The sequence below is a fragment of the Coregonus clupeaformis genome, chromosome 34, assembly GCF_020615455.1.
Source record: "Coregonus clupeaformis isolate EN_2021a chromosome 34, ASM2061545v1, whole genome shotgun sequence".
In the NCBI taxonomy this organism is placed as follows: domain Eukaryota; kingdom Metazoa; phylum Chordata; class Actinopteri; order Salmoniformes; family Salmonidae; genus Coregonus; species Coregonus clupeaformis.
Window position 1 is genome coordinate 31,919,110 of NC_059225.1, and position 24,262 is coordinate 31,943,371.

Genomic DNA, 24,262 nt, shown 5'->3' on the forward strand with positions numbered 1-24,262 from the left:
TTAATGGCATAGAGGATTAGGATGACATCAAATGTATGGTTGTCAATGTAGACCACCATTGTTCATCAGGGTACAAAACTACTTTTATATCCAGCAACTATTATGTACCCTAATATCCAAGTGAAATGATTATAGTCAAGAATTCATGAACAGTTACAATTACATTAAATTGATCTAATGAAGGCAGTGTCACTACCGGGGCAAATGCTTGATTGAATGACTCATCGACAGTGGGACTTTTCTTAGGGACTTGCCACCACGCACTTGTTGCAGCAATAGTCCCGCGAGAGGGGTGCTGTGGTACATTGATGGATGACCCTGCTGCTCCCAGTCCCAGCTGTCAGTTGCGCTCGCGCACCGATTCTGACTTTCGCACTCTGTCCCCGGTACCATGGCGTCCACGGAGGAGGACGGCTCCGCTGAGGAGAAGGAAACCAACAACAAGAAGAGAACGAAAAGTGCGATCGCTGTCGCATGGCTTACATTTTACAACATCGCCATGACGGCCGGGTATGTGGATTATTGTGCCCTATAGTTGATTATAAAGTAGCCACTCCCTGAAAACTTCGCTATGCACCAGAGCGCTGTGAGCAAGCGTGTGTTGCTGTTTATAGGTCCGTGGTGTCTCTGCCAGTGCAAGTGTCCCATTCTGTTGCAGTGAGCAAAATAAAAGTAAGGGACTTGATATGAAAAGGGTCCAAGAAGTCATATTGATTATTTGAGAATTGTCTATCTTTTTGTGAAAATAACGGCAGTGGAAGTGCGGCCCCCGTCGCGGGTTCAGCCTGCCCAAATACGGTAGATTACACGGTGTCAGCGTCATACCCAGCACTACCTCGACAGTTGCAGTGATAAGTATAGACCGCGCGCTGACACTGGAGCTCCGATCTCGGAGAATGAAATGCCCAATTGGCAGATTTTTATAACTGCAATTTTATGCGCTTCAAACCGCGCGGGACTGTGCAATTATTTTACTCAAGTGTTCTCATAGTTATTTTAGTGAAGTCACTAAACGAACTTACTTTACTGGTTGCCACGTTTTCAATAAGTTATTAAGCTGTTGATTGTGTCTTACATTCATTTGCATTGGTTTGAGCCACTTTAACGAGGAATGGGCCTTTTTGGAGATATGCATAAAATGCGCATTTATGGATGTCTTGGATCCATGTGATCTCCACTTCCACTCATTGTAGTTTATTGTCTGCTCTACACATAATGGTTATTCTGGTATTACATGAAGGTGTGAAAACTAGGTTCAGTTGTCTAGTCTTTTGTTCACAAAGACCAATAAGTGGTTGGTTATAAGCCCCTGTACCTGATCTCCCTCATACAGAATAAACAGATACCACACTTTTGATTCAAACATTCAAAGAGCTGTTAAAATATTGACTATTGGATTCAAACTGTTCTTTTGTTGTCCCTTCTCTCCATATGATAGCACAAACCTTCACCCATATTTTTCAATAATCCTTATATGATAGTAACTGTTAGTAACTGAACAGTTTTGCAAGTCCTAAACCCAGTTAATGTAATTAGCATAAAATAAACTCTAATTAATTACTGTGCTGAGACTGAGAGATAATACATTTACAATAAAATAGGAATATACTCCAAAGTAATGCACCTCAGCCCTGGTAAACCAGTGTTTTTTAAAAAACAGATCGTGGTTTGAAACAGATCGTGTTGAGTTGTTCATGTAATCAAATAAGAGTTAGGCAAACCTTTGCAATATAGGTAAACACTTGTCCACATCTTGAGCACCTGACCGACCAACCACCTGATGTCAAGCAGTGAACAGTAGCCACTAGGCTACAAGAGTATATACAACAGTACCAGGTCAACCTGGTTTAACAGTACCATTCCTTTACAACAGACAGTAGCAGTAGTGTATCTCTCACTAATCCTGACAAGGTTTGAGTTAACTTCAAGGTACACTCTAAAACGTCACATAAACTGAGATTTACAAGAAACCTATCTCATGGGCACTTGACACCTCAGCGGATTTAGATGATGTCGTTGTAATGTCCAGGGACTAATCCTGCCATGAGCCCATTTAACCATGAATACTGAATCAAGGGACCAAGTGTGATCTAAATGGGGATTTTAAAATGTGAATGTAAAATAATAGTTACCTCAATTTAGTGGAATAGGGAATAAGGTTGAGGAAACTATGCAACTTTGGCCTGCCTCATTACTAATACTGTAAGTGTTTGTGATGCTATGACAAACATATTTGTAAAGTTACACATTTTAGAGGAAAAGAGAACAACTGTATGCCGACACCTTCACAGACACACCATCACAGAGATCCGTAACACTGCTGACCTAGTAGACTGGTGAATGTAAAGACAACACAGACCATTTCCCCAGGTCATGCATAGTTTTAAAAGCAAATGGTGCAAACCAGGGGCAGTATTTGTCAAGCGTCTCAGAGTAGAGGAGTGCCAATTTAGGATCAGTTTAGCCTTTTAGATCACAATGAATAAGATTACATGGACAGGGAGGACCTGATCCTAGATCAGCACTCCTACTCTGAGACTCTTGATACATATGGCTCCTGGTCTTCTGTGTACTGTAAATTCTGTACAAAAACTCTCACACCTCTCTGTTATTTAACCTGATCTTTAGAGAATTAGCTTTAAATGGTCCTCAAAACGGCTCTGCAATTAAATAGTAAAACATGTAGTATTGATTTTTATTAAAACATATACTGTAAAGGTCACAAGGCCCTGTTAGGCATATTACTGTGAGCAAAAACGTACACATTTTTGTTGTATCCTGTGTGTAATGGACCAATAAAGATCGTATTGTATTAGTATAGTGCTCTACAAATGCTGTCTGCACCGGATCGTTCAGTGATTTGCTAGATTTTTTATTAATCTTCAGTTTCTTCTGAATGTAGTTTTGGCAGTAGCAGGGTTGCTGCTAGTTCAGAGAGATGACAAGCTGAACAGCTTTTCTCAGCATTCTGTGTTTACATTCTGTCTGGCGTATGGCTGTGACTGATGTATAGCCAGATTAGTGTGTACAGTACCAGGCTAGAGACAATGAGCTCCTCTGTAGAAAGGACTTGGTGCTCACTGTTTCACCAACTGAGGCTGTAATTACGTCCCAAATGGCACCCTATTCCCTACATAGTGCACTACTTTTGACTAGAGCCCTTGTTAAATGTAGTACACTATGTAGGGAACAGGGTGCCATTTGGGACTCATCTTGGGTGATGAGGAGGCATACAAGTTTAGTTGGTGTCCATTCTGCTTCTTGCTTAGGATAAAAATAAATATAGATCAACACACACAACCCTTACAGAAAAACCACATTCATTTCACGTGATAACATGTGATCACGTGATCTTATGTGACGTTAACATGATAATGTGACATGTCAAAGTAACATGTGATTCAATGAAACTACAAATTTGAGCACATGTGAAAACATGATATCATGTTAAATAAATGTGACAACATGGGGATGTAAAATGTCAACAGTTTTTCACGTAATAATGCAATTCCACATGTGAGAGATTTTCACATGAAAGTTTTTTACATGTGAAAAAAAATACCACATGTGAGAGTTACATTTACTTTACCTTCTATAACGTTATTTGAATGTTTGGTTTGTTAAATGTGATACAGCGTGTAACGTCCGCTTTCCAGACAGACCTAGCCCCGCCCCCTGTCACTCAAGGAGCGCATTTATTGTTCTTCTGACAGAGACGCTTGCGTTCGGTCTCTGCGTGGTCAATGCACACAATGTTGATGACAACGATGCTGTTTGCACATTGCTACTTAATATAAATCCACTAGCGTTCTATAATTACACTATGAGTTTGTGTTTCTTACATCTGCAAACAGCTAGTTTGTCTTTTCTTAGTAAATTGGGCCTAAGTCTTGTTAGCCGCTAATCGCTAGCTAGCTAATAAATGTACTGAGTCAGAGCAAACGAAACTAGATATACAGCCTGATAATACCAGCGATGGTGTAGACCTAAATTTGCATGTTTTTTTTGTGCAACAGAATGTTCTAAATCAAAGAGGAATACGCGAAGCAAGAATATGTTAGCTACATGTAGCTAAGAGAAAACATTCAATGTACCCAAAGATTATAGGGTCCCCTAGGAAACACTTGTCAACACTTAGGTTCCTACCCTGTCACAATAACTCCTCCCTGGCATTTTCATTTGTTGTCATGTCAAACACTGTATTCAAAGTGCCCACTATTATATTCTAACTATAGAATTTGAATAGTCATTCTATTTCCATGATTCCAACAGTTCACCCAAGTGTTTTGCTTTAAAACACAAGTCAAATCGCAATTGCAACATTTGGTTAAAAATAAGGTCTAGATTGTTTACCCATATCATGCAGCCCTACGTGACAGTGTGGAAATGATCTCAGATGAGTGCAGGAAATGCAGAAATTGATGAAAATGCTGAAAATAATTTTTGGTTGAAGTTGAATTGAACAGTATAAAACAATCAGAATGGAGAAAGACCCATTGAAATCACTTATAATGTATGTGTTGCCACCCTATGGTCACGCACTACTCATGAAGCAAATGTTGAACTTTTATTATTCAAAAACATAAAATACCGTCAAATACCATCATACCGTCTAATTAAAATACCATGATATGATATTTTGGCCATATCGCCCTACATGTGAATCTGCAATTCACATGTGAGGTGAAAACATGTTATTCTCCTCATATGTGAAAAGGTGGTGTTAAAATGTGAACTCTAAATATAATACCTGTTAACATATTTAATGAAAATGTCACGTTTTTTTGTAAGGGAATTAAATGATATGGGGGTTTTAAAGTAAGTGGTACGCTGTTCAGCTAAAATAATGTAAACATCTTTAATCAATATGATTACATTTGACATGATCACTTAGCACTGACTTTTCAATATGACCCCACCTGGGATTTGAACTCACAACCTCTGGATTTGGGGTACTCTGATCTTTCTGTTGCACCGCAGTCTGTAGCATTCCTCTACACATTCATTACATCTCTGCACTTAGCAAAAGAGTGCCATCTGCACTGCTATTTCACTGACTATTCTCTCATCATGATTTCATTTACTTATTTCAGCAATTTGAGGGGTTTTCTGTATAGTTGGTGGGGCATATTATTCTGTTTTAATGTTACTCCTAAATCACTATGATAAATATAATAGTTTTTCTTGAGTGTATTTTGAGATTTCCTTTACTTAAGTCCAAAGTGTAGGAATAATTCTGTGAACCAAGAGGTTGTGAGTTCAAATCCCAGGTGATGACATGTTGAATAATAATTACTGTATAAATAAAAACACAATTTAATCATGTATGTCAAAGTGTGTCAAATATATAAGTTGATAACACTGTATGTTAAAAGCACTGTGTGTGTGCATCCTAACAACTCATTTTTGTTTGCAGGGCATCACCTGTGAAATCTCATGTGAAAAATATTCACATGTGAAAAATGTGATGCATGTGAAAGGCTATGTGATCACGTGAAAATCCACGCGACACTTTATGTGAAATATCATCACATGTGAAGTGTTCCAAAAACAAATGATTTCACATGTGAAATAATTCGATTTTCCACATCATGTGGTTTTTCTGTAAAAGAAGTAGGCTAAGTCGAAAAGACGAGACTGAAAAAGCTAAAGTAGAACTCTGGAAACAGTGATTGAACTGAGTACTTTTATACTGTAACTCTAAAGTGGTATCTATGTCCTTCTCATGCACACTTACTTCTCTAATGCAAAATACAGTTATTCACATGTTGTAAATATTGTATCTTATTTTCCAGATGGCTGGTCTTGGCTATGGCAATGATGCGCTTTTATATCCAGAAAGGCACACACAAGGGTCTGTACAAAAGTATAGCAAGGACACTCAAGTTTTTCCAGACAGTTGCGTTAGTTGAGGTGAGTTTCTGGAAAATTGGCATAGTTCTCTATACAGCCGTATTCAAACACAGACATGCTCAATGTATTCAACCTAGACAGTTGGGAAAATAGGCAAATGTTGAAATTACTGTTGACATTTCTGGTAAGGTCCCTCTGTGTGCTTTAAATACTTTGATGCTGAGAGCTTTGATGCAGAGAAGAAGTGAGGAGAGGTGATTCACTGATTCTGATTTGTTATCTTGTCATTCAGGTGGGGCACTGTGCAATCGGTATGTATTGTCTTGAATAACCACCATATAATGTGAATATAAGCATATCTCCTAGCTCTGACAGCAATGTTGATTTCCCCGGTTCTCACCCTTTAGGAATCGTGAGGACCTCTGTAATTGTGACCGGGGTTCAAGTGTGTTCACGAATCTTCATGGTGTGGTTCATCACCAACAGCATCAAACAGGTGACTATCACATTTATCACCAAAGAGGTGTCTTCTAACCCTGGTTACCATCTACAGTAAGAGGCCTTGGAGTGGGTGAGGTTAAGTTGCCCCTAGACACTGATCTTGGATCAGTTTAGCATTGTCCCCACTAATGGTTCAGTTTAGGATTGGGGGATGGGAAGCTGATCCTAGATCTGTACGTAGGGGAAACTTCACCCCGGAGTCCAACTGCAGTAATGTCCTACTGTACAACATGGACCCTCTTAACTTTTAACTATCTTCTCCTCCCTCGTTTTGTCCCTTTCCTTGTTGGAAGATCCAGAACGAAGAAAGTGTAATCCTCTTCCTGGTCGTTTGGACGTTGACAGAGATCACCAGATATTCATTCTATACATTCAATCTGCTCAACCTCCTGCCATACTTCATCAAATGGGCCAGGTGGAGATGGGGATGGGAGGGCTGGGTTTGGGTAGCTCTGTTCCAGTGCGTTTCATGCGGCTTGTTGATGCAGAGCCTTCTCAGCATCAGAAAGCTGCACGTAAACGCCCTGGACAAGAGCTAGGGTTTGCGGTGCTGTTACGGTTCTTTGCGTGTTGGTCTGGTTTGATTGGCGTTTCCCCTGGCATGCTTCCCAGTAGTAGCCTACAGCAATGCATAAGGTATCTCCTGGCTCATAGCCAGACAGCATGTGATCAGCATGAGTGTGTTGTGTTTGTTGATTAGCACGTTCAATATGGATGTTGGCTGACCTAACTGCTAACACTAAGTACTCTGGCATTATCACTTTGATTTATGGGCTAGGACAGTTGTGGGTAACCAATTTATTACATGGTAGGTGATCAGGCATTGATAAGCATACAGATCAGAGATTGGAGAAAAGGTGGTGACACCATCTGTGCAGGGATTGGGATTTATTCAAGCATCTCAGAGTACGAGTGATGATTAAAGACCTTTTAGATAACAATGAATAAGAATACACGGACAGGGGACCTGATCCTAGATCAGCACTCCCACTCTGAGATAATAAGGTTTCTCCTCATATTCAGCTCTGAGTCAAGCTATTATTGTCTTTCCAGATGTGGATGACGTAAGGATGTTGTCATCTTTTCTCTCATACTTTCAACATTCCTTCACGCCTCTTTGATGCAGACTCACAGCTTGTGTGGACCGTAGCACCACTGGTTTTGAGTCTTTCATACACTGCACCAGACCTGGGTTCAAATACTATTTGAAATAATTTCAAATACTTTATCTGTGCTTGATTAAGCTTCCCTGACTTCCAATGGAATAGTCCCAAAACTGCAAACCCCGCCCATCTGGCACTCGAAGCAAGCTCAAGCAAACGCTACAAGTATTTGAACGATTTCAAATAGTATTTGAACCCAGGTCACAATCTCAGACATACACAACTATTGTAACACATGGCATTAGCTGATGTTGACAGGAGGTTAGGTATCAGTGTTACCTCCCAGTCCAACAGCTAAGCAGTACTGTAGTAAAAATACCTATTTCTTATGTGTATTTTATTATACACAACACTCATCATTATACAAAACGCTCTATTTACCACCGCTGTCAGCAGACCGTTGACATAACGTGGGACTATCAGAAAGTCTAACTGTCAGCCTCGCATATGAAGGCCCTCAGATGAAATGTGAGCACTGGTGAAGAACGTCTACTACACACATGGGGAGCAATCTGACCGACCTAGATTCCTGGGATCCTATGGCTAAGAGCTTGCTGCTTTCCGTTCAATATCTGAATGTCTAGAAATTAGATTAGGGACCGACCCCATTTTTTGCATTGCTGTGCGGTAGCTATGAGGTGACAGTGAGTGACAATGAGACACTTTTTTCAGTGACTTCAGCAAGTCAGATCTTGTAACCACAGATCCTGTAACCACAGTACTGTACGTTCAATATGTCTGTTTACATGTACGACAGGTCTCTTGGGTTTGCGGGTTTGCTTCACTGGTCTTGATCAGTCAGTGTAACCCCCGTTCTCCTCCACTCTCGTCCTCCCCCATTCCCCGTCCCCCTCTGAGTGTTCTCAAGGGTTCCTTTAAGCAGGGAGGGGAGGGGCGCAGCCAGGCCCTCAGAGGGAGGGAAGAGGGGCTCATGTTCAGCTGCTCTTGTTTTTAAGACCATCTGTTTCGGGCATGGAATGCTGGCCCAACATTTCTCTCACATCCGCCGAGACACTCCCCCGAGCCGCAACCACGTTCTTGAGAAAATACGGGATTCTTATGCACCGCCATCATTATATATATAGATCCCGCTCCTTTGATAACCGACTTGTTTTCATCCCCCATACATTTTTGTGCACTTTTGAAATGGAATACAGTAGTGTAATTACTGGTATATTAATCCTTCCTTTCTGGGTTGTTTATTAACCAATATTAAACACTGTGGCACGGTTTCCTGGACACGGATTAAGCCTAGTCCTGGACTGAAAACCAAGCTCAATGGGGAATCTCCATCGAAAGTGCTTTTTAGTCCGGGGCTAGGCATAACCTGTGTCCGGGAAACGGCCCCTGTACATTTTGAATAATGATGTGCAGAAATCCAATAATGTTAAAACATTTTGAAAATCGTTAATGGAGCTGATCCTTTGGGTGCATTCAGACCTGTTGGTGCTCAAACAGCTAAATCATTTTTTAAGTGCCAATTGTATTTTTGAAAAATGCAAATCTGGTTTTTGTACCCACCACAGCACAGAGACAGCCTTAGTTAAAGTGGTAAATGATCTTAGAGCCAACACAGATGCCAAACAGCTCTCTGTCCTTGTACTCTTAGATTTAACTGCTGCATTCAACAGACTGGAGAGGTGGGTTTGGCCTCTCCGGTCCAGTTCTAAATTTGTTTAGGACCTATTTAACCGGTCGAGAGTTTTTTGTCACCCTTGGTGAACATAACTCAGAGAAAATACATATCACATGTGACATTCCACAAGGTTCGATTTTGGGTCCGGTACTGTTTAGTTTATATATGTTAACCCTTAGCAGCGTTATCAGAAAGCACAGCATTGATTTTCACTGCTATGCAGACGATACACAACTTTACTTTTCTATGTCACCAGAGGATTTTAGCTCACAACTTCCTCTGGCTAAATCAAGACAAGACCGAGGTACTTATTGTTGGAGCCAAAGCACAGAGAGAATCTAGCTGCACATTTTAATTCACTGGCAATAAAGATAAAACACCAGGTAAAAAACCTGTGTTATTTTAGATTCTTAACTCAACTTCGAATCACACATTAGGAATGTGACCAAAATAGCTTTTTACCACCTGAGGAACATTGCAAAGGTGCGTCCGTTTCTCTCTCAGGCTGATACAGCGAGACTCATCCATGCTTTTATTACAAGAAGGCTTGACTACTGTAATGCTCTCCTGTCTGGTCTACCCAAGAAAGCCACTGGCCAACTGCAAAACATACTGAATGCTGCAGCACAGGTACTGACCAAGACCAGACGGAGAGCACACATTACACCGGTTTGAAGGTCTCTTCACTGGCTGCCTGAGAGTTTTAGAATTAATTTAAAGATTCTTCTATTGGTTTTTAAATCAATCCACGATTGTGCACCCCAATACATGTCAGATGCTTTTAAGTTATGTACTCAGTAGGTCCCTCAGGTCCTCTGGCACTGGCCTGTTAACTATCCCAAAACCTAGGAACAAGAGGCATGGAGAGGCAGTCTTTAGTTATTATGCCCCCAGCCTCTGGAATAGCCTGCCAGAGAAACTGAGGGGGGGGCGAAACTGTGGACATATTTAAAAGAGATCTTAAAACACATATTTTTAGCTTTGCTTTTCCTCAGGGGGCTTTTTAGTTGTTCAGTTTGTGTAATTCTTTTGTTTTTTATGTTATGTTTGTTGGGTAGTAAATATTTCAGCTTTTTTTCCTCTAAAGCACATTGCGTTGCGTTCCATGTCTGAAATGTGCTGTATAAATAAAGCTTCATTTGATTTGATTTGTTATATTGTGCGTTACAAATGCCATTATATTCCCTAGAGCAGTGGTTCCCAACCAGGGGTACTAGGACCCCTGGGGGTACTTGGCCTATCCACAGGGGGTACTTGAGCAGACTCATGAGACCATAGGCCTAATGGTGAAATGCACATGAAGGGGTACTTCAGGGGTACTCCGGGCAGAGCAAAATGAAGTTGGCAGTACAATAACTGAAAAAGGTTGGGAACCACTGGCCTAGAGCCCTAAATGGGCACTGGTCCAAAGTAGTGCACTATATAGGGAATAGGGTGCCATTTGGGTCACAGCCGCAGTTGACGTTGCATAAAGCTAAGGTTAAGAATAGCCTACTGTAAGTGAGACAGCATCATGCCTAATGTTGTTCTGGTGTCAGTGTAACAGTATTGCTTCCGTCCCTCTCCTTGCCCCAACCTGGGCTTGAACCAGGGAACCTCTAAACACATCAACAACTGCCTCCCACGAAGCATCGTTACCTATCGCTCCACAAAAGCCACAGCCTTTGCAGAGAAAGGGAAACAACTACTTCAAGGTCTCAAAGCGAGTGACGTCACCGATTGAAACGCTGGTACCGCGCACCGCTAACTAGCTAGCCATTTCACACTGGTTACGTCAGTGTGTTAAGATACTAAAAACATGTCAGCCATCACTATAGTAATCAAGCATTTAGTGGCCTAATTCACTGGCAAATGCTACAAGACACTCTTTCAAGATGGCATACATTTTTCCCCTTCATTCTGCAGTGTACGCATTCCAACGTAGTGTGAAGTAGTTTTTTTATCGTTCTTTGCTGTACGGCTGAAGTGTGTGTATGTGTGCACGTGTGCACGTGTGCATGCCTCTGTGTGTTTGTGTTATTGATAACTCTCCTCTCTCTGTCAGATACAACATGTTTATCATCATGTACCCTCTCGGAGTGGCCGGAGAACTCCTGACCATTTACGCTGCTTTGCCGTTCGTTCGCAAAACCGGAATGTTCTCCATGAGGCTCCCCAACAAGTATAACGTCTCCTTCGACTACTACTACTTCCTCATCATTGTCATGCTCTCCTATATCCCATGTAAGCAGCTACGTACAACCTGTTTGTATGTTCAGCCTATAGGCGGACGTTAATTACTCATGGGTGTTGATTGTCTCTTGTTTTGACAAGCGGAATTGTTCAGGAGTTCAGTAGTTAGTGATAGCTGTTGTTAATTTGGGATTGTTTTGGGTTGTTTGGGGTAGTTTGTGGTCTCTGTTTTGGTGTATTTTGGGGGATGGTTTGGGTTGTTTTGGATAATTAGTAGGACCTAGTGTTTGATGTAACTAAAATGATGGTTAAGTGCCTTTCTTTCTTTGAAGGCTTTTTGTTAAAATATTGATCTGGACTGGATAATTGTTTAGATTGGTGGGTAAAATCTCCCCCCCTCCCCCCTCTCTCTCTCTCCTAGTGTTCCCACAGCTCTATTTCCACATGCTCCGTCAGAGGAGAAAGGTGCTTCTTGGGGAGATCATAGTGGAGAAGGACGAGTAGAGCCGCCTCACAGTCCAGCAACTGGTGTTCGTTTTGGGACAGCGAGTCAGCACAGCCCCCCTGCCGCCACATCAATTCACCTTTGGTACTGCACCCCCACCCCCACACCACCAAGTTCTCCACACTGCAACGCAAGCAACCGGGAGAGTCAGACCACTACCAACATCACGGGATTAACCATGTAATAATCACAGAAACAGGATTATGACATTCACCAGAATAACCCAACTGGATTAAATAGTGCTGCAAGAGACATCATTACCCAACAGGAATAACCCTCATCAGAATCATCATGAACAGTCATCACCAAACAGTCATCAATCAACCAGAAGTATCATTACAGAACAGGAGTAGTCAGCGGAATACAATCTCTAGCATCTCTAGAATAATCATCATCATCACAAAACTGGAACATTGTGCTGTGCATGCATCCTTGTTTGTTCCACTGTGTCTTCACTGTCCCAGTGCAGATAGCTAGATCCCCAGAGAGAGAGAGAGAGCACTAACTCCACCAGCCAGCATGGCCACAACATGCTGCACTGAACCCCTGCAACCTGATAGCATACGGCACTGATTACCTGCTACAACTGCCACACAACAATATTGGAAGGCGCTTGCTGTGCATTGGGTCAACCACACAGCAGATACATACTGAACCCACCATCAGTGCAACATAGAGGGAGTTCGAGGGAACCAGGGAAGGGTGATATGAAAGGAGGGTGAAGGATAGATGATAGTTGTGTCCCCTGAACTGTTTTATTTCTTCTTTTAAATTGGAAATTAATTTTTTAAGTATTTTTATGCGTTTTCCACCACAGTGATTTTATACATAAATAGCATGTGGCAACAATGACTAGACAGAAGCTCAAAAAAGAGATTCGTAGACATATGACCTCGACAACAAACAGACATTTGGGCAATATGCTGCTTCCTTGGTGTATGTGTGTTGTACTTTATTTGTAAACAATGAAATGTGAAACGGCACCATTAGTAGGTTATTTTATGCACAGATTGGATCATTTGAAGAATGACTTAATGTATTATACATATCACATGGTTGGCAATTATGTGGTTTTTAACAGTAAAACACTTGTATTGAATGTTATTAGTACTTAAGGTGTAGCCGAGACTGCTCAAATTTGTTTTTTGCTTTGCTCAGCTCTAATGTTCTCTCCATGTTGCTTTAATGTTTACTAAGAGCTCAGTCAAATTTATTTACCAGTGTGCATCTTAAAGAAGGTTGAATGTTTGCAGAAAAGCTATTGTTTTCGAAAGTTCAAGCCAACCTAGGAGACGCACAGAGAAGATAAGAGATAATAAATTATTTCTGAGCACTCACAGTCTTCAGTTAGTCACTGTTTTGTTCTTTATGTTTAAAAATCTGTGTTCAGGATCCATTGTCCTTGTTGGTAATGTACTGGTAGTTAGTGTTAGATTACCTCTACTAAAAGGTGCTACTGTGTCAGATCGTTTCAATCTTCTGTGCAGCTGAAGGATTGATTGGAATTGGGGTCATCTAATTGTATGCACTGCGATACCTAGCCCTGTGCTACAGTGTGCTGAATGAATCAACATCATACTATGAATCAGGACTAGACAAGAAAGAAAGAAACAATAAAATTAAATGTCAAAAACCACTGGACTATTATTGTTTTTCTAGTCACAAATGTACGTGTGAAGATACAGTACAGTATCTTATAAGTACTGTAAGTTCAAAGACATGGATCCGAGGATGGAATCAACTTCCTGACACCAAAAAGGCAAATGAGACCTCTGGTAAGAGCTCCAGTAAGACAGACGTGCTGCGTTCCAGGCTGAACGAGCCACATCATAACCACATCATATGATATAGCAATCTGATGCCCGACTGCTCAGTCGATGATGTGGCATGCACCTATTGGCTGATGTAACGCAACGCCTGCAATGTAATCGTCCTGGAACACGACCAGTAGGGTTGTGACGGTCATGGAATTTTGGATGACGTAATGGCCAGCCAAATGACTGCGGTCTCCGTAATAACCGTTAGAATAGTAACAACATTTGTATTAAAACATTTTAGACGCACATTTTCTCCTCTCCTTCGTTACTCCTAATCGCATGTGCTGCCATATAAATAGAATGAATAGAACGGGCGTCCTCATTCAAGTCAATGATAACATAATGGGTGGACTGGCGGCCATTGTGAGTGTACTCATAGGAGCAAAGCAGGAAGTAAACGCAGGAAGTAAAAGCAGGATGTGCTGTGATTTGTTGATTTCAACTCAACTAACATTACAAAAAATACATTCCATCAGTTAACATCATTTGAATGAACATTTTACATTACCATTACAATTATTGCATCACAATACCAGGCAGCCATTGCGAGTGTACCCATGAGTTTACCAGTCAAATTGCCAGGGTTAAAGTTCCAAGCCCGTTCTATTCATTCTATTTCTATGTGTGCTGCTGCTGCATTGTGGGGGGCGTTGCGCGCAACCATTGGTTGATGCAATGCAACGTTTGCAATGTAGTCAGCCTGGAACGTGACCACAGACTTTGTGGAAAGTACACACTCATACAACAATACAGGCACCATCAGCAAACATACAGTACGGTAAGGAAATACTAACATGTACACTTGTGCAATCTTGACTATAACCAAGCAGACTTTCTGACTGTTATGTGTAAATACATCATTTATTCGAAATCATGGGTATAATAACATAGTTATATATAGCTGGACAGTTCTTGAGGTTTGAGAAAGGACTGGTGTTCCTCAAGGATAGCATATCAGCGACATTTCTTAGCTTTTTTGCGCATCATTTTGCATCTTACATAATTGTGGAACTAGACTTTCAACCGTGAAAGGCACTGTGGTGATTCCCATTGGCACTGCTAAAATAATGATCTACGTTGAAAAAAAACTGTAATATGAAAATATACAGTACATTCAGATAATCAGATATAAATGGACTAAAGTCGTACAAAAAACAGCATTAAAAACAATGAGACCAATTTATATGAGTCAATTACGTTGGTCATAATTTTTTTAAACAATGGATCCTCTCAACTCTTGATTGTCATGTTGCTGTAATGCAAATGCTGGAAGTAATGGTCTGGATTCACTTTGGAGGATAGCTGAGTCTGGCCACTAGTGGGGGAAAGCTCAGTGAATGCAGCCTTAGTCCCGATTCAGGCATGTGCAGTTTGTCCCTCGTCTCTCTCCATACAGCATATCCATGCAAAAGTGTGTCAGATGGCTAGTTACACTCGTGGCTGGAACATAATGTTGCTCACCACACCGCCTCTGACTCAACCGTGCTTCTTTTTCTTCTCCCCCAGAGGGTGCTATAATCCTGGTGTTTTTGCTGCAGAAAATGATATTACTTATAGATTATACAAATATTTTTTCATGCAAACAATATAACTATGACTTAGACAGAAAAAAACAATGCGGATAGAAAACTTCAGAGACAGACAAACAGATACTCACAGCTCTCCATGGCCTTCTCACAGATGTAGCTGATGAGATCTTCACAGAAGAAATCATTCCACAGTCCCCCGTGGATGAGGCCTGCGCAGTCCTCTCCTCTCTCGTGCCCGTGGCTCCAGTTGTCTGGCTGGCCCGGCTTCCACTTCCTACAGTCACACAGCAGAGGGCACTCACACACTGAAATCCTACCTACCATAGACACACATTCAGTGAGAACTGAAACCTAACTTGATCAGTCTTGTCACTGAGGTACTATACTCACGTGAAGGCAGGTTCGGTTCCATCCAGCCAGTGCCAAACATTCTCCTTCTCCCTGTCTGTCAGACCCATCCAGAAGTAGCCCTTTCCAGAGGTCTGCTTCTGCAGCCATTTCTGAGGGAAAACAAGAAAACATGATGTCAGTAATGTCACTCATTTTATGACTGTTCAAACAGATGTGCTTTCCATTACAAAAGGCTTATAAGAAGGACTATCACCTGTTCATCTATATCGTTAATGATCACCATTGACGCAGTCTGGGCATCACAGCTTTTCTTTGCATCGTCAAAGTTGTGCAGCTCCCTGGAGAAGTGGTAGCATTTGTCTCTGAAGCCAACCCACTCATGAGGACAACCTGAAGTGAATGGTTATATTGTTATACTATCACAATGAACTCATGTCCTGTCAACTCATAAATGGTGTTGACAGAGTGATACAGAGATATTAATGGTGTATAAAGAGTATTATGAGTGAGTCTTACCTGGGGCCCACACCGTAGGTGCGGGGGGGTCACTCTTCAGAGAGACAGGGACCAAAGGCACTGCTGCTGCTGCTGCAGGTCGGGCAGGGAGTCCTGGAAGTCCAGGTGGCCCTGGGGCCCCCACAGGCCCCACTGCTCCCCTGGGTCCCTGTGTCCCAGCCGGCCCGACCTGTCCTCGGTCTCCTGGCGGGCCCTGCGGCCCCTGAGGACCGGGCTGTCCGTCTCTCCCAGGGAGCCCAGCCGTGCCTGGCTCACCCTTCGCCCCTGGAGGTCCTGCCCTGCCCCCTGACCCTCTGGAGCCCTTTGAACCTGGGTTGCCCCGTGAGCCTGGTTGACCTTTGGAACCTGGTAGTCCCGGTGGTCCTGGAGATCCCTTCTCTCCACGGAGCCCCTGCACCCCAGGCCCACCTTTATCCCCTTTCTCCCCCTTCTGACCAGCCTGACCGGCCGCTCCCTGGGGTCCTTTGTCACCCCGCGGGCCTCTGGGACCAGGTGGACCTGAAACAAGAAACAACATATTTTCTTTTAAAATGTGTCTGTTCAACTGTATACTGTTTACAACACACTTCAACGTGAACAAAATAAAAAGCTACTATTTAGTGTGTGCCCTCACCCTGTAGGATGGTGAAGTTGGTGATTAGCTGTGAGTGCTTGCTGTCCACCAGTTTCATCTCCTCCATGACGATGGAGAGGCTGGTGAACTCCTTGTCCAGGCGGGCCGCCAGGTCGTCCTGCTGCGACCTTAGTGTGGTGGCGTCCGACCTCACGTCCGAAACCGTGGAGTTCAGGTCAGCCAGGTAGTCGGAGTGGCGTCCCACCGTTTCAGCGCAGGTGCGCAGCTCGTTGAGGTTGAGGTTGATGGCGCCCAGGAGTTGGGTTGTAAAGCTAATGTTGCCCGTCACGCGGTCGATGCTCCCCTCCGACTCGTCCAGGCGTATCTCCAGCTGGTCGAACTTGGAGGAGGTGAGGTTGTCATGGTCCCTCTGCTGGTCCATGATCTCCCTGAGGGTCTGGTCATGGTTCTCCGCCAGGCTGGAGGTGTTCTGGAGCTGTCCGGACAGCAAGGCGAGCTGAGAACCCACGTCCTCCAGGCTGTCGTTGTTGGCCTTGGCCAGGGTAGAGGCGTTGGAGGCCAGCGCCTGGAGGTTCTGCACCTTCTCCCGCAGCCAATCAGCGTCCGACTTCGTCTGCCTGGCCGTCTGCTCTAGGCTCTGGAAGTCATTGCGGATCTTCTGGATGGCCTGGCTGGTGTCGTCCACAGACCTTTGCAAAGCCAAGATCAGGCCCCTCTGTTGGGCCTGGGTGAGGTTGAGATTCCCGATGCTGAACAGGGCCTGGCTCTGCTGCCGAACCTGCTCCTGGAGCTCTGTCTGCAGCCGAGCCGTGTCCTCCTGAAGACCCTCCATGGTGCCGCCGTAGGCCCGCAAGGTACCGTTGACGGACCTCAGCGTGGCTGTGTTGGCATCCAGCAGACCCTGGATGGAGCCCTGGCTGCCTTGCATGTCCTGGCCAGCATCCTGCAGACGACCCAGGGCTGCCCGGTTACTACTGCTCCTTTCAGCCACCTCGGACAGCTGCCTCTGCAGAGCCCGGATGATGTTCTTAAAGGCCTGGATTTCTGTGGTGGTGTTCTCTGACTTCTCGCCAGTCTGGTCATCTGGGAACATGGGATGAAATTGACTTGGACTTGGTAACTGAGAGTTGGATGAAGTTACCCTTCTCTCAATGATTAATGTTTCTAAAAACGGCTATTCTGATTTATTTGTTGTATTCAAAATAATGCTTAGACCCATAATACAAAGGATACTGTATGGTCAACTGGCTAACGTAGAGTATATTGCTGTGACCATGTGGTAGGTAGGGGTGAAACTCACCTAGCTTTTTCAAGTCTGTTTCCATAGCAATGATCTTCCCGCCATAGCTCTCGATACCTTCGGACACATTGTCAACCTTTTGCACCACTGCAAAACAAACAAAACAACACAACACAGACACGATCAGGGTTAGGTCTTCAGCACAGTGGTTGGCTCCATACAATATTAACAGTCTGAGAAGGATGGGCAGAATAGCCTGCAACCATACAAATGGGATCAGAAAGGATACTTATGAAACCTCACTCAGACACAATATATAAGATGTCATATAAGATGTATATACAGTGAGGGAAAAAAGTATTTGATCCCCTGCTGATTTTGTACGTTTGCCCACTGACAAAGAAATGATCAGTCTATAATTTTAATGGTAGATTTATTTGAACAGTGAGAGACAGAATAACAACAAAAAAATCCAGAAAAACGCATGTCAAAAATGTTATAAATTGATTTGCATTTTAATGAGGGAAATAAGTATTTGACCCCTCTGCAAAACATGACTTAGTACTTGGTGGCAAAACCCTTGTTGGCAATCACAGAGGTCAGACGTTTCTTGTAGTTGGCCACCAGGTTTGCACACATCTCAGGAGCAGAGCATATGAGCGGAGTGGAGCGGTGAGAATCTCAGCTCCTCGCTCACGGAGCTGTTCACCCCTCCGCTCCCCCGCTCAAAGCCACATCAGGCCAGTCCGCTCATTATCGCTCAGCGCTCAACGCAGTTTGCATCGCGCTCCACTCAAATCGCCCCCCGCTCGCTCCAAAAAAGGAACAAAATCTGCATGTATTTCACTTTTAGCTTAAACCACAGCCTTACTTTATCTCCCCGAATTTGTTGCATACAGACTCATCTCGGATTATCCATTCTGTCTTGAAACGGGGACACTGACGCTAAAATGAGATGTTAATCAGTATAGTATATTCCATAGCGAATTGACACGTTGTTTGCCAATGTTTCTGCAAAAGCAGCGATGCCCATTGGAAGTGCAGAGTGAGTGTAATCGGTGAGCAGGGATTTGATTTCTGTGACAGCAGGGAGGATCATCCCCAGGTTCCCCAGCTCCTTCTGCATTTTGTCTGTGAGGTCTGCTAGTGGTGTCAGCACACTGACAAGGTGCGTCAGCTGCCGTACTTGATTCAGGGTGATGTTAGCAACATTAGACTTGAGTTTGTTTTGCCATAACGGGTCTTTTTGGAACAACCGGATGAACAACTGAATCATCAGCAGCTGGCTGCTCCATCGAATGGCGCAGGCATTTGTGGGGCGGACACCTAATTGGTCGGTTTCCTCTGTGCTCTTGCGTACACTTTTCACCAGGTGCCCGACTTTCACTAACAGCCTATTAACGTTGTTGTGCTCGTTAACAGCGTTTTTGATCGCCAGCTGAAGCATGTGAATGGGGCATCTCAGATGTAAATTTGACAAAGTAAAGTACTGATTTATCATGGTTTCTTGGGGGGGGGGTGTAGCCCGGTTGAGCTGCGCTTGCAAAGTGTTGCATCCCTTCGCGTTCTCCTTTACTCAGCGGTTCATAGTCCATGAAAATCATTTCAAAAAATGCTACATCCAGCTCTCTTTTTCTCTCCCTTGTTATGGTTGGGCCTTTGCGTGCAGTGAATAAACTTTTGAATTCCTCAACCCTTTTCTCTTGTTGCTGCTGCTGCTCCTCTCGCTCTATAAAATACAAATTCATGGACGACACAAATTAAATTAAACAGATGGATTCTGGGTAAGGCTTGAGCATGCTTTAGACTCGTGGTGTGAGCGAGCGAAATTGGAGCGGGACATAGGGCGACGCTCCGTCCTTTTAAAAATGCCGCTCTGCGCTCTGTTCAAAATCCGTCCGCTCACGCTCCACGCTCGCTCCCGCTCCACTCCGCTCATATGCTCTGCTCAGGAGGGATATTGTCCCACTACTCTTTGCAGATCTTCTCCAAGTCATTAAGGTTTCGAGGCTGACATTTGGCAACTCGAACCTTCAGCTCCCTCCACAGATTTTCTATGGGATTAAGGTCTGGAGACTGGCTAGGCCACTCCAGGACCTTAATGTGCTTCTTCTTGAGCCACTCCTTTGTTGCCTTGGCCGTGTGTTTTGGGTCATTGTCATGCTGGAATACCCATCCACTACCCATTTTCAATGCCCTGGCTGAGGGAAGGAGGTTCTCACCCAAGATTTGACGGTACATGGCCCCGTCCATCGTCCCTTTGATGTGGTGAAGTTGTCCTGTCCCCTTAGCAGAAAAACACCCCCAAAGCATAATGTTTCCACCTCCATGTTTGACGGTGGGGATGGTGTTCTTGTGGTCATAGGCAGCATTCCTCCTCCTCCAAACACGGCGAGTTGAGTTGATGTCAAAGAGCTCAATTTTGGTCTCATCTGACCACAACACTTTCACCCAGTTCTCCTCTGAATCATTCAGATGTTCATTGGCAAACTTCAGACGTCCCTGTATGTGTGCTTTCTTGAGCAGGGGGACCTTGTGTGCGCTGCAGGATTTCAGTCCTTCACGGCGTAGTGTATTACCAATTGTTTTCTTGGTGACTATGGTCCCAGCTGCCTTGAGATCATTGACAAGATCCTCCCGTGTAGTTCTGGGCTGATTCCTCACCGTTCTCATGATCATTGCAACTCCACGAGGTGAGATGTTGCATGGAGCTCCAGGCCGAGGGAGACAGTTATTTTGTGTTTCTTCCATTTGCGAATTATCGCACCAACTGTTGTCACCTTCTCACCAAGCTGCTTGGCGATGGTCTTGTAGCCCATTCCAGCCTTGTGTAGGTCTACAATCTTGTCCCTGTCAAATACCTATTTCCCTCTTTAAAATGCAAATCAATTTATAACATTTTTTACATGTATTTTTCTGGATGTTTTTGTTGTTATTCTGTCTCTCACTGTTCAAATAAACCTACCATTAAAATTATAGACTGATCATTTCTTTGTCAGTGGGCAAACGTACAAAATCAGCAGGGGATCAAATACTTTTTTCCCTCACTGTATATACAGTATATCTGGTGTGTATGTAATAATGGGCGTCTCAGCAATCACAAGCTCTGAGATTAGGAAATGGTAATGTAATACACAATAATGTCTCAATGACTGGGTGTGTCCATGAAGACTGAGCATGAGACACTGAAGACACTGGAAGATGAGTGCAGAGGGGGTGGGTGGTCAGAGGGAGTAGGAATGGTACAGAGACAGGGGGACCCTGGGGGACAGGAAGCGACCAAAGGGGGGGTCCTCAGTAAACAGGGGGTTCAAAGGGTACCCTAAGGAGATAGACGCTGTGTCAGGCAGGGTCTTTACGCCCCCACAGGCGACAGGACCCTTCATTTCCTCTGGAATGTGTCTGGGAATCATCCCACCACCACCACCACCACAGGCTATGGAGGCATCTCTAACCATCTAATTGGAGACCACAGCGGTTCCAACCAGTGGTGAAAACTGCACACCATGATATTTCTGTTATTTCCATCCTCCACAGGTAAAGACCAACAAACCCATCAAGCTCAAAGACCTCACCAAGCTCAACCTTTAATGGGTATCATCATCTATTTTATTCTAGGGCCAAATCATCATAAAGACACAGGATGAGAAGATCTAACGGCACCTCATTCCCTCCCTCTGACTGAGAGCATGGGAGGACATGGATAGATCCCACTGTTATGACTGGGTGTATTTCTCTGGGAAAGCTGTATGTGCTTATGATCTCCGTAGCTTTCATTGTGTAATGTGTAGTTGCAGTGTACTTTACATCTACTGAATGCCAGTCAAAGACAGTGAGGGATGAGGAAGCTTACCAGTGGCGACACGTCATTCAGGGCAGAGCCCCACCTCTTTTGAGCCCCACCTGTTTTGCATGTTATTTTGGCATTAATACGTGTCACATATGAGTTTGCAAACAATGTAAAAAAAACAACAACATTGAGTTAATAAAGCTGCATACAAACATGGTCTCTTTTTTGCTTTCTTGAGTAAGGCAGCTCCAAAATGCAGGTGTTTCAGCCTAGCTCAGTGCTTTCTGTGGTGGTGGGGCAGCCAGAGGAAAATACGGAGCGTAGGGGTTGGTAATGTTCTCTGGTTGCGCCATGATTGGCTCAGTGTTCTGTCACTCATGGGGACACTACGTCACCGCAAAATCTACTGGTAGAGCTCGAAAATTCAACCCCCTTGGGTGCTGCCATAGACTTACATAAGAAGTGCCCATCCAAGAAGGCTCAAGTTCATTGGCCACAGATAAAATGACGTCAAATCACGTTATATCTACCGTAGCTTTGATTGGACTGATCATGTTAACATCATACTTTCAAAACCTTAGCTAGCATGCTAGAAAAGCAGTCATCATCATGCATAAAGTCAGCAATCTACTGGCAAATCCTTTTCAATCCTTGTCATATGAAAATAAATTATAAAGATAAAACGTATCAGTGTTGTGTAATAAACATTACACAACAAGTTGGAAATCGCAAATTCAACAATGAGTGATAAGGCGTCACTGCAGCCCCGGGTTCGATCCCAAGCTGTGTTAGAGCCGGCTGTGACCGGGAGACCCATGAGGCGGTGCACAATTGGCCCAGCGTCGTCCGGGTTAGTGGAGGGTTTGGCCAGCCGGGATGTCCTTGTCTCATCGTGCTCTAGCGACTCCTTGTGGCGGGCCGGGCGCCTGCAAGCTGACTTCGGTCGTCAGTTCGAAAGTGTTTCCTGCGACTGGCTTCCGGGTTAAGCGAGCAGTGTGTCAAGAAGAAGTGCGGCTTGCTTCGCCGAGTCCGTAGGGGAGTTGCAACGATGAGACAAGATTGTAACTACCAATTCGATCTCACAAAAAAGGGGGTAACGCCATCGGCCAGAAAAATTTGAATACATTGGCCATGCTGTCAATCCAGAATGACTTCTACCGCGTTCAAAACAACTGGAAACTCGGAACTGGGAAATCTCAGACTTCAGTGAGTTCAAGACAACTGGGAACTCGGATAAAACTAGCTCTGCCACGCCAACTTCCTGTTCAAGTGAACACAGCACAACAATGTGAGTCTAAAAATGTATCGTATGCTGCTGCATAAATGATGTAATATGCCAGGGAGATATGTATACTTGTAGCCAAGAAAGTAATACTAAGTGTATGTTGTGTAGTAAGCTGTTAGTAGCCCATGTGCCTAATTTGGTCCCTTTTCCCCTTTTAATTTCGCCTACTGTTCTGACTTGGTGTACAGGGAGAATACTGTAAGAACGGCCCATGTTCTGAATTCTGTCGCTGTACATTTCAAAAGTGCTGAACAAATAGTTATATTGACTACGTCCGTCATAGCTCGCTCATTAATGTCTTAATCGAAATTACGGATTGCCTCTTATCCGCTCATCGTCCCCTTATGCCATAGTTTGTACATCTCAATTGTCAGTAGAAACCACATTTGTTTAAGCAAGTCAGCCATATCAGCTATGTTTTTTTAGGCAGTAAATTAGGCTGAATGAACTGTTTCGCTGCAAGACAAGGCTCTGCTGACAGCCAGGTGTAACAGCGTTAAGTTGTTAGGACTGCTGTTGGGACTCTGCTGTTGGGACAGCTTTATGTAGGCCCTAACAGTTTGTGGGCACTGTTTGTCACCATTATAGTCCAATTAATGTATTGTTTAGTGTTGTGTTGTGTTGTGTAGTGGCTTTGCTGGCATGCATATAAAAACAATTGGGGGGAGTTTGCCCAACCAAGATTTACGTGCTAAAATCGCCACTGAAGTTTACATGTTTCTATGCCACAGTTGTAATAAAGGAAAAATAAATACGCTAAAACATTTAAAGTTAAACGTTGTGAAAGCCACAACAATGTAGATGAGGGCTCCGTAATTAAGGAAGTATAGTGATGATTGAACATCTAACTGACAACGAAAGGCAACTTTGACTGGAAATGAGAGACAATGAGTCATTCTTCAAACCGCCAAGGATGAGTGTACTTTTCTCATTGTCAACAAACAATAGAAAAAAAACGCCTCCCGAAAATAGACACCCAGAAGTTCATGCAAGCTTTTAATGACTTGCATGTGTTCCATCTGTAATTATGGTCAACAAAAATGAGAGTAGACTGAATCGCTCGATTTGTGCCATATTCGCTTGCATAGCAGGGAATTCATCCCAAAAGTAGCCTAATATGTACATTTAGATGGGATTTGTTTCAGGTGAGTGTCCGGTGTTAGAGGCACTCCTATTGTACCTGATAGCGTTGACTGGGGTCCATATTCAAAAAGCGTCTCAGAAAAGGAGTGCTGATCTTGTTCATTATGATTTAAGGCTAAACTGATCCTAGATCAGCACTCCTACTCTGAGATGTTTTGTGAATATGGGCCTGTCATAGACGTGTGCA

The 24,262-nt window shown here is 43.6% G+C and overlaps 2 protein-coding genes across 2 annotated transcripts in view; one reads left to right on the forward strand and one right to left on the reverse strand.

Annotated features, from left to right (window-relative positions):
* Positions 1–326: 326 nt before the first annotated feature.
* On the forward strand, positions 327–13,466 carry LOC121550012 (very-long-chain (3R)-3-hydroxyacyl-CoA dehydratase 1). The gene is made up of 7 exons (XM_041862064.1): positions 327–510; positions 5,796–5,913; positions 6,146–6,164; positions 6,261–6,349; positions 6,648–6,769; positions 11,198–11,376; positions 11,747–13,466. Exons 1-7 carry the CDS (start codon positions 392–394, stop codon positions 11,827–11,829), a joined length of 729 nt encoding a protein of 242 aa, XP_041717998.1. The 5' UTR covers positions 327–391; the 3' UTR covers positions 11,830–13,466.
* Positions 13,467–15,050: 1,584 nt separating this feature from the next.
* Positions 15,051–24,262, reverse strand: part of LOC121550013 (collectin-12) — a 67,336-nt gene continuing 58,124 nt past the window's right edge. Inside the window, exons 4-10 of the mRNA XM_041862065.1 lie at positions 17,918–18,004; positions 16,657–17,700; positions 16,044–16,541; positions 15,781–15,917; positions 15,567–15,676; positions 15,305–15,450; positions 15,051–15,179 (exon numbers count right to left, since the gene is read on the reverse strand). Coding sequence (XP_041717999.1) covers positions 15,160–15,179; positions 15,305–15,450; positions 15,567–15,676; positions 15,781–15,917; positions 16,044–16,541; positions 16,657–17,700; positions 17,918–18,004 — 2,042 coding nt within the window. The 3' untranslated portion in view covers positions 15,051–15,159. The remainder of the gene's footprint in view (positions 15,180–15,304; positions 15,451–15,566; positions 15,677–15,780; positions 15,918–16,043; positions 16,542–16,656; positions 17,701–17,917; positions 18,005–24,262) is intronic.

Coding starts and splice junctions, on each gene's coding strand:
- LOC121550012 (XM_041862064.1), top strand. CDS start 392: ATGGCGTCCACGGAGGAGGACGGCTCCGCTGAGGAGAAGGAAACCAAC. Junction 6,770..11,197: donor TACTTCATCAAATGGGCCAG/GTGGAGATGGGG, acceptor TCTCTCTGTCAG/ATACAACATGTTTATCATCA. Junction 11,377..11,746: donor CATGCTCTCCTATATCCCAT/GTAAGCAGCTAC, acceptor TCTCTCTCCTAG/TGTTCCCACAGCTCTATTTC.